This window comes from Musa acuminata, chromosome BXJ2-9 (assembly GCF_036884655.1).
Source record: "Musa acuminata AAA Group cultivar baxijiao chromosome BXJ2-9, Cavendish_Baxijiao_AAA, whole genome shotgun sequence".
Taxonomy (NCBI): domain Eukaryota; kingdom Viridiplantae; phylum Streptophyta; class Magnoliopsida; order Zingiberales; family Musaceae; genus Musa; species Musa acuminata.
Window position 1 is genome coordinate 43745698 of NC_088346.1, and position 11222 is coordinate 43756919.

At 39.1% G+C, this 11222-nt stretch overlaps 1 protein-coding gene across 1 annotated transcript; it reads right to left on the bottom strand.

Annotated features, from left to right (window-relative positions):
- Nucleotides 1-3278: 3278 nt before the first annotated feature.
- Nucleotides 3279-6107, bottom strand: LOC103998731 (uncharacterized). The gene is made up of 2 exons (XM_009420290.3): nt 5702-6107; nt 3279-3489 (listed from the first exon to the last, which is right to left on the bottom strand). The coding sequence occupies exon 1, from the start codon at nt 6013-6015 to the stop codon at nt 5740-5742; it is 276 nt and encodes a 91-aa protein (XP_009418565.1). The 5' UTR covers nt 6016-6107; the 3' UTR covers nt 3279-3489; nt 5702-5739.
- Between the last annotated feature and the right edge of the window lie 5115 nt (nt 6108-11222).

Below are 11222 nucleotides of genomic sequence, written 5' to 3' on the forward strand. Positions count from 1 at the left end.
AATGCATCAGCATAGGTCCAGAGCAACTGTTGCATGCTCAGTTCAAGGTCGGTGTATCAGACAATGCCAACATGGTTTCTGTGATGAATTCATTGCACTGAGGTTGAACACAAATTTCTAGTCAATGCTTGTGGAATTCTTCTATATTCACACCAATTGCTCTACATGAAGATTATTTTAGAGAATTTAGGCTATTATAGTAAAACAAACTACATTTGCATTACTCTTAAGCATATTCAATCTAAGCTCTATGAGACATAAAAAATTTTCTAAAATAAAACAAAGTTTTAGTCAGTGAATGATCCTAACATGCTGAAGTAAAAAAAAGATGATTAGACTATGTTTTTCGGGGCTCGACCTTATTATCTCTTGCTATCATACCATGTTAATTTTTTTATTCTTGTCTATTAATCTGAAAGCTTAAATCAATAGATGAGATAGTATAAATTCATTTCAGATTTTGGAATAACTAGAGGCCAAATTAAATATTTCTCTCAAGGGTCTTTGAGTAAAAGTACTCATTGTAACTTGCATCATCATCTTGCACTTGGCTTCATGTACATAGCTTGACACATGAGTGAGATGTTAGAGACTCTATACAAGTGGTTGGCCCCTCCTATTAGTTTTTGGCAAAAGAAAGGCAACAACTCATTAATTTTCCAAGATATGATTCTCTCTGTGTTGCTTAGCATGCACCCAAGTGTGCATGTAGCATAAAACAAAACACCTACTTACAAAAGAGCAAACAAGAAAAGATAGAGAGGACAAAGCATGATCTTGGCAAAGGTCACATAGCAACACAGATTCATAGAACACTCCAAACCACTCTGATGCCTTTTGGAACAAACTGTTGTCCACACTCCATCCCCACAGAGTGAAGAGGCTTCTTCTATTTTGTTCTTTATCTTGGTGTTTCTTCCACAGGATGGGATCTCTCCACCTGCCATTGTCATTGGAAGTTTTAGGTGAGATTCCATTGGCTGTTCTCCATGTCTCTTTGTCACATTGCTTGGAATGTGATACTCCATTAAAAAAAACCAGACATGTATTTGGCTCCACAAAAACAAGGCTCAGTGAAGATGAGTATAATAGGCAACAAAAACAGAGCTTGGTTTGGGTGATGGCATGATGACCATAAATGTACCATATATATTAGTTTATGGACCACTGGGGGCATCATTTTGATGAGTCCTTTTTGAGTGAACAAAATGACTGAAGCAACAATGGAGGATATCTCTTGACTTAGAAGGAGAAGTGTAATTATGTTGTTATGCTAGCAATATGGAAGAAGGTTGGTAAGAGACCAAAACTTAAGGTTTACTTTAGCTTCACTTGCAAAATGATTGAGCCTAGTGACTACCTTGTCACTTCACTTGTAGGGGGACAAAGGTTCCATGGGTTGTGGAAGTAGTCCTTCAAAGACATTCTTTGAATGGGTAGGGGATGATTAGAGTAACTGAGCCACATGAAGCTATTTGTGTTTGTGTTTCTTCCCTTTCAAGGAGAATGTATACCCTTATCTTTTACTTTCAAACATTAACCTTTGTGAACTATGGTCAATTAGATAATATGCAGCTGATTTGACTGCCTATAATGACTCTATTTGCTGTAATACTTGCAGGCATTTTCAGCACTATTGTTTTATGAGAATGTGCAGTGGTGAATATTCTGTATGTATCTAACATATGCAGTACTACATAGCACAAAAAAAATTAGAGCACAACTAGTCTTAAATATTTTTATGTGTCTGTCTAATTTCTCCCTTAAGTAGCAGTAGGCATCTTTTGCATAACTGAATGTAATCATCATACTTCATTCTTGTTCATGGTATTCTTTTCCATCTATGGCAATTATTACCATAAACAATATGGAAATATTTTATATTGTTGTTTATCATCTGCACAAAATTCATATATATATATATATATATATATATATATATATATATATATATATATATATATATATATGTGTGTGTGTGTGTGTGTATGTGTGTGTGTGTGTGTATATATATATATTATATAATGTTATCTTTGTTTTGAAAAAGGTTTAAGTTGACAGGCTTATCAAATTTCTGACTTTTAATTTGTGACTTTATATTTTAATTTTGACAATAATAATTCTCCAACCTATTTTTTGACTTGTAACTTCTTGATGGTGTCAAACACAACAAGAAAGATGAATAAGCAAAGCTTGACACCTATCACTTCCTGTTCATGCCAAAATACATGTTTGATTGTTACCTACTGCAAAAACATGCATTATCATTTAAGGCAATTATAATATTGGTTTGCACAAAACAAAGCAAATTTCTAATGCCTGCTACAATCTGCCATACGGATTGTCGTTTCGGATTTTGATATCTGATCAGACTAGCATATGCTGCTCAGTAATGACATTCAGAAGAGGAAGAAAAAAAAAAAGGAAAGGCAGGCGGGGAAAAAAGAAGGAAGAAGGATAGAAAATGAAAGAAGAAAAAGAAAAAGAAAGAAGATGAAGCAACGTAGGAAGAGGAAGAAATAAGAAGCAGCTGAGAAAAAGAGACCCAGGAGATAAAAACTGTCAAATAGTAGCAACGAACGACAATGTGACAAGAAGATGGCAGCAACAAAACAAAGAGTGGTGCAAAATCACATGTAGTCGAATGGTAACATGGCAATAAAAGCCTCACGACATCAAATGACATCAAATGACAGCAGATGACAACAACAACAACAATACCGCAAGGAGAGGGCAAAACATCAATGGCTTACATTTGCAAACCCTAATTGTTACAGTTTTTTTAATATTAAATTAAATGAACCTCATCACCATTTAATTTTTTTTCAAAGTCAGATCAGACCGTCCAAGGCAAGAATGGTCCCTGTATCGATCTACACTGAGAACAAAGATGATCCACGCATCAATCCACGCCCCGAGACTGAACGTTCTCACCCATTTGGTACCATTTCAGCCGGTATGGCAGTTCTTCTAGCACAGCATCAGACTATAAATCATACGATCATTCAGGTGCCGACTGAGAGTGGTGTGCTTGGAGCTTTTACTTTGGAATAAATGAGGTTTATGAACTCCTACATAGACCAAATACAGGGCTGCAACAACCTCCAAACCATGTTCAAAGATATCACTTAGCTTAGTCTTTCTTAGCTCTCTTGAGAAAACTGCATACAAAGACCTGAACACCCAATGAGAGCATTTGATAGCTAAGCCATTAAAAGAGGGAAAAAAAGCACACAGCAATTTACCAAATTAACAAACAGAAAAAGAAATCCAGAATGTGAACAAGCAGAACAATTTGCAATTTCCACGGAATTGAATAATCACACAAACACATCAATTCATGGGAATGCAAGTCTAGAAAGAAAACCACAATCCACAGTTTTATTTCTGCAGCTTCTGCAAACAAAGTATGGCAGAAGAATAGCTTTTGCAACCATGCCAAGAGACAGAACACAGTTTATTTTGTCGACCTCAGAAAAGCTCTTAAACCTGCCAAAATAAGAAAAAGAAAAGAAAGGATCAATACTGCAATTGATATCATCTATAATATCACGCCACCTAATTACCTTCTAGTGTACAAAAAAAAGGGCAATAACTACATTTATATAAAGAATTATTTTTTCACTTGCTGACTGAGAACAGAAAACACAGAAGATTTATTAAAGAGCATATGCTTTGACAATTTACAACACTGCAAAGTCTTCCAACAGAAACTAATCATTGGTATTGGACACTCGTCCAGTATAAGAATCATTTCCTCCTCTGATTATTTACTAGAATAAAGAAATAAAAAGGGGCAAATGGCTAATCTAATGACTGTGGGAGGATCTTGTAATGGGTTAATCTTATAACTCTTCATTCAACAGCCTTATATTTGTTCTGTGCCCTTGATGACGTCAACCAGCCTATGCATGTTTATTTCTACAGTCTTTTTTTTCCTCTTCTCTTGTCCAGCTCTAGCTATCAACAGTGGGCTTTTCTCCCAATACCATTGATCTGTGGCCTTGGAGCAATATCCAACCACTGTCTCCTCTACATGCATCTCACATGTATTTACCAATTTTATGAGCTTAAGTTCTATAGCATTCAGGTCTGAAATAAATTTGACACATATTGAGTGATGTTGGAAAAATCATACCAGCATTCATAACAAGCTGAACAAAAACAAATATGAATATTAGACTAATAATCATCCAAAACAAAAATAGATATGGATTCAGACAAAATTCAGATATACATCAGATCCAGATTCACATGACATTTAGGGTGAAATTTTATATGGATATTACTTTAATCAGATACGTTAGAAACAAGGTGAGTTGATTGCACATATGGATATTTTATCATGGAAAACAGGGTATGGATGTTTTATCATGGTAGAGATAAAGTTTATCATAATCAAAAGTATAAAACAACAATATGAAAAGGAAAATATCATCAAGGATTTATATTATTACACTAGAGAACCAGCACTCCCAAAGCCAACAATTATTTGAGGCAGAAACAAGTAGCAGGGCCTTTATAGTTGAGGGATTTCAGGTTTCCATCATAAAAGATACTTGCAACTTCCATTTGTCAATGTGACAATAATAAGAACAAAAAAGTTTTAAGGGTATGAATAAGTTTATTATATGACTAAATGTTGGCAAACCAGGAGTAAATTCAATGGGGGCAATGAAATAAAAGAGAAATGAATATAGGGTTACTTATTATGAATAAAATGAAAATTATGCTAAGACATTAGCCATAGGAGAAACAAATAGCACCAAACTTATAAAATCTATCCAAGGATTTGCTATAACCTGTTATTGTTCGACTTGTCAGATGCTTCTAAATCCATTTGTAGTTTAATCTTCGTAGGCTCAAGGTTTCTACTTATTTTGCATCCAATGTTGTTCCCAGTTCTAAGGCTTCGAAGCATAACATAACTCAAACTTTCAATAAATAACTTGTGAATTATGTGCATATGCATCTGTCAAAGACACATGCTCTTTCTAGCTTCTAATATGCAATTCAGTCAACTTAGTGATGCTACAAAGTTCATCAACCTTATCAAAGCCCAGTGTACTCCAGAACCACAAAGCAAGCATTTCATGAGATATCCAGCAGAACCAATTAATAATTTTATATTCAGAGACAGAGACCAATGAAGTATTCCGATCTACCATATATGTAGTGTTGCTTTTCTCTAGCTCGTCTTGATCATAACCTATATGAGACATAATTGCAAATTCAACTCCCTGTGAAGAATTAACTTAATCAATATAGAGAATTATATAAGCTAACTTGTCCCCTCGACTAGTCTCCTAAATTTCAGTAAAGGCCTCCCCTCTCCAAAAAATACCTCTTAACTTTTGTCAAACAACTGGTAGATGGAATGTACTTTCCTCCGTTGGTTTAGCATTGGGTGGGTGAACTCTTCAATATTCCCAATTTGAGATCATAGTTAACCTACTCAATTAGCAGCATAATGATGGCGAAGTTAGGTACTACCAACAATTCTGCTTTTCTAAACATCTAAATACCTTTTTAGTACAAGATAACAAAAAAGAAGGATTTTGATCGAACTCAACTGCAATACTGAAAAATTTATCTTTAAATACTACCCATTTGACACGGATCTGAACTCGACACGGACGAACAGCCGTGTTATCATCTCAAATATCATTGGGCATAAAAAGAGCACAAGGATTCCTTCTACCTGCAAAGATCCAGGCCGGTGGCGGGGATCAGGCAGGATCAGTGGTGGCCCCCGCCGGCGGCCAGCTGCTGCTGGTGCTCGAGGTGGCGACGCTCGTGGGGTAGAGCGAGCAGGTAGCAGAAAATCATTCCGCCGATGCAGACGTGGTAGAGCGGCATGGAGGAGCTCGTCTCGATGTACTTCTCGATGTAGGTATCGGCCGCCTGGTCCGTGGTCTTCTTGATGTTCTCCCACGTCAGCCTCGGCTTCAGGTACGCCGGAAGCTCCCTCACCTTTAGCCCCTTGATCTCGTTGTAGAACGCCCGCAACGCCATAGCCGCAGATCCACCGAAACACCGAGAGACCTAGAAAACCCTAACCCTAGCTTCCCTTCCTTGCGCCTTCGCCTTTGGTAGAGAGAATATACGGGCGATTTCCTTTTGTACAGTTTCATTTCTTCCATTTAAGTCCTTCATATTTTTTATTCTTTTTAGCTTTAAACCCATTCTGACGCATCTTTTGGTCGCGTCAGATCCGCTCAATTGTTCCTCTGATTTGATGCACACGACACGTCCCCAAGAAGTCCAACTTAATTTTGGTCATCAATCGGATCTGGATCTCGGATCCGAACTCAAAAACTTGTATACATCTGATTTGGATCCATTAAATGAGAATCCATCTCGATAAAAAACTTATCAAGGCTTAAACAGGTTATAGTTTGACCAATTTTGACCAACGATTGAATTGGTTCCCAATCGAACCGGTCCATCAGGTCCCTAGTCCATTGGGCCTAAACCGATTGGCCCAATTGAGCCCACAGGGCCCAACCATGCATTGGAGATACGTTCCTCTTCATTAACATTCGTCTTATATTATAAGACTAATTATATATTATCCGTATAATTAGATCCTTTTGATATTTTGATCTCTAGTATTAAAAAATTTATATTTGTGTTATAGAAGTAAGATATTCAACTCATTTATCCTAATGTTGTCGGGTCTAATAACCAAAGACGCAATACGTACATAATTATCAATTTTGTCAATACCAAAATGGTCATTTCAAGCATTATCAGCGATACCTTCGTGTCAGCAAGTTGTCATGGACAAAATTCTAAACAAAATGTTTGAGGTAATACTTATGTATGTCTGTATCTTTTGGTTTGTTTATGCTTTACACAACATGTAGAGGGACGATCGAATGCTTAACAACATCATTTTAGTTGGATTTGATGGTCATTTTAGGTTTGTAAATAAAGATTATGTCATATGGATACTCGTGAGAGATACTCGGTCTGTAGTGGACCATTTTGACCATTTATTGTGTAACCGTTTAGAGCTTGTAAAGTTTGTTTGTAATTGCATTATCTATGAAGTGTTTTCTGAAATGTTTGCTTGTGGATCCCGAGTAAAGCGTTTTCTCTAACCTGGTCTCTCTTTTATATGTCCAAAGGGATCATGAGAGGTTTCGAAGAGGCTGACCTTTGCGGACAAACACATAAGGGTGTCGCACAACTTAAACAAAACCAACTAAGTCCATGAGAGATGGTATTAGAGCGGGACAATCACTCATAGAAATATTTGGCATGCAAACGTGGGGGACCTAGCGGGGCTTCGTAGAGGGAAATCAGCACGTGCAACCATTTGAGGGAAAACGGGCATGAAGATATAGGGAAAAGGAGTCGCTCAAAGGAGCCGACATCTGAGATTGACATTCAGAGGAATGACTAACCCTTCGCACAAGATGCACAATGAGAACAAGCAAGCTTAGAAGAATGCGTAGCGCACAAAGGTTGGGATGGTTGAGTTCGAGCTACGGCTCAACGTTGACAACCATACTTGATGGTGCTCAAGACAAGTGAGGCTCTTGGTAACAAATGAGACCATGCAATGTGGAATGGGTTGCTCAGCAACCGAAAGAGTTGTGCAAAGCTCATAAAGGTGAGGGGAATTGCTAACTCGAAAAATTCGGTATTGATGCAAGGGCTTGTATGCGGATGATAGAATATTCGTGGCCATCCCAAGGCGAACGAAACTCGGCGCCATGGAGCATTGAAACTTTCTCTTCGACATGAGAAGGATATGTCTATAGAAGGCTAAAGTGTGCAGCAAGAGCTGTATCAACGTGGAGTCATAATCTAGCAAGTACGTTTGTAGAAGGTAGTATAATGCATAGTTTATTCGGCAAATCAAAATAGTCCAAGGGGATGGTGGTCTCCGATTTTTCAAGGGAACACAACGAAGAGAGATGTTGCTCCAATGAGATAGATATCCAGGAGGGATAAGTCCCAGTTCTCTAGAGGGAGAATCATATGCAACAGACCACACATGTTGAGGAGAAGTACCTCAAAAATAATAACTCCACGAAGCTCAATGGATCGAGCGAGCGACGAGGAGTCGTCGCATGATCTCGCTTAAGAGAATGCATTAGTAGATCATTGCAAGATCAAGTAGGGGAGCGACCTAAAACAAAACAAATAAAGGCACACTTAGAGTCGATATATAGATCAAACTCAATGGAGGGCTAACCCGTGGAATGATGGGCGTGAGGGCTACTATCAACTCAATGCAAAACGAGGAGCAGAGCAACTTGGGTATAACTTAGTGAAGTATCCAAACTGCATGAAGGGAGCCAACATAAAAGATGGAACATGGAGCGGAGGTACAGAGCTTTCCTTGGACAGAGGCCAAGGACATGAACTCTTGCAGAGGTAAAAGCGGGATCATGTCGTTCCATGGGTCCTTCATTCTAATGGAGCAGACTCATCTTGTATGGTACCAAAGATGAAGGGAGCTTCTAGGCACATGCACCTTATCTCCGAAAAGCATTTGATGGAGGAACTAAGGAGACTCAACTTGTAGAGGCTAAGTTGGGTTCAGAAAGCCTTGACACGGGGTAAGAAGATGCAGAGGCGGGAACTCTTGAAGAATATACCATAATGCTACCATTCAAGTTGCCATAAAGGAAGTGATGCACAATAGAGATTGTGCTGATAAGGGCAAAGGCCTAGGATCTAGACAATGCTACACCAATTTCAGCGAAGTCGGTGGACTTCGGGAGCTACTAGGCGATGGACTGTCCTAGAGTTGTGTTTCATCTGAGTGTAATCCGAGAGCGGGTGAATGAATGTTAATTGCCAAAGGAGCGAACAAAACTGAATGTGGAATAGACCCTGCGATGTGTTGGCAAAGGCCACACATGGAGGGATCACAATTCGAGTTCATCCCACAAGGATTCAAATGCAATGGAGATATCACCAGGAGGCGAAATGGTGCAGTAGATCATGGTGGAACAGTTGTGGCAATGCAATATATACGAATATAGTCCCGTGAGGGACTATATCATACGGAGGTATGATCGGGAGCTACTGGGAGCTCCACTTCGATGAACAACATGACGATAAGAAGGGCTATGAATTCAAGGAGTGTAGGACATGGTACCGCAGAGACAGGTCTTCCGTGCATACATCAAATTTTACATCGGATGAAAGCCCTGGTCATCAGCATATGGGGGATGTGTACCACCGAGGGAAAAGTTTGAATGCAAGTACCAATGAGTCTTATAGGAGGGACTTGATCATGCAGATGTATGATCGAAGAAGCTGGAGAGTTGGACTACTCCATAGCTCATATTCGCTTAAGGGAGCCCAGCAAGTCAAAGGCCAAGATCGAGTAAGCGAACGTTGCTACCAAGGAAGCTAAGGAGAACAGAATCAGTGTAAACCCTACAACATGATGGCAAAGACCATACATAGGAGTTGCGGTCTATCTTTCCATTCACCAAAGGGAGTTGCTTGGAGAACATACAGGTATTGAAGCATGAGGTCGAAAGGGGCGAGGAAGCGATGATAAGTTCAGAGGGACTTAGCTACCAAAAACCAAGCGTCAGTTAGAATGGAGGTAGACTCGGAGCAGTGCCATAGAGACATATCTATTGATTGTGAAGAAAATGAGATGCAAATGTGAGGTGACAGATAGTTTAGTCATGGGCATAGTAGCACCATGATACCGCAAAGGTGGGACTTTCATGAAGTCATCGATCCCTTGCTCTCATGGAGGGAGAGCGCTTGGTTGTGAAAGGGGCCGAGGAGGTCGAGCATGCAGAGGCAAACTCAAAGTACTAAGACAAAGCTGAAGGGCAAAGGCTAAGGAACTTCGTAAGACCGATGTCAACAAGCTTCTCATCAAGATAGCCGAGAGTGAAGGACTTTAGGTTGTGCAAGAGCACACGACTAAGGAACGAAGCAGACAGTACGCGATATTGTACCTTTGCTACTCAGTGGAGTAGGCGACATGGTTGATGCAGAAGATGGTACAATCGCAGAGGTGACCAAAACTATTAGAGACTTACTCTGTTGGGGTAAAAACTTCCTGCATTCCAGAAGTTCAATAGCATTGAGAAGGTGAATCACAATAGTTAACTCAATGCAAGGAGTGCAAACACTTCGAGTGCTTCAGAAGTGTGAGTAAAGAGCAGGTGAAGGTTAGTAACCAGCTCAATATATAAATTACAACCCTCGAGGAGGTAGGCGAAGTCAAGTAACCTTTGTCTTTTCAACTCTTAAGAGAATTGGTGAAACTGAGTACCCCAATTCTCTTATCTATCCAGTAAAGGAACTCTGGTTCAAAGACCCTTCGAAGATAATGGAAGACAATAGTTGTCAAATCCTCACCAATGGTGATTAGTGCTACTGAGAGTAGATTATTCGCTTCATTTCCCAATAGAATGTCAATCAAAAGCAGAAGTAATGTGAATCTACTTGGAAGTGATAACTAAGTGAAAGAAGAGTCAATGAGCAAATTTTATAAAGGAATGACCCAAAACTTCAAACAACATGAGGCATTTAAGAGACTAGTGATAGTAAAGATGGCATTTTCCTTCATTTGGAGGATCTATAGGAACCAACATGGATCAACACAACTCAGCCAATCTCACACTGGAGTCAGTCATTGGCGAGTTGATGCAGTATGATGGATCAAAAGTTTAACTACTCAATAATAGCAGCGGAGAGCAGTTGAGAGCTAAGAGGCGTATTGTAGTTAGAGCAGAACATTGAAGACTCAACAAAGGCGAGGAGTTATAGTGTCGATAAAAGTTTTGACGAGAACGTCGAAGGAATAAGTGGGAGAGAATGTCACAGACAAAATTCTAAATAGGATGTTTGATATAATGCTTATGTATATCCGTGTCTTTTGGTTTGTTCATTCTTTGCACAACATGTAAAGGAATGGTCGAAGGCTTAAAAACCTCATTTTAGTTAAGTTTGATGATTGTTTTAGGCTTATAAATAAAGATTATATCATGTGGACACTTATGAGAGATACTCGGTCTGTAGTGGACCATTTTGACCCTTTGTTGTGCAACCGTTTAGAGCTTGTAAAATCTGTTTATAATTTGAATTGTCTATGAAGTATTTTCTGAAATGTTTGCTTGTGGATCCCGAGTGAAGCACTTTCTCTAATCTTTTTTCCTTTTTATAAGTCCTAAGGGATCATGTGAGGTTTCGGGGAGGCTGACCTTTACAGACGGACATGCAAGGGT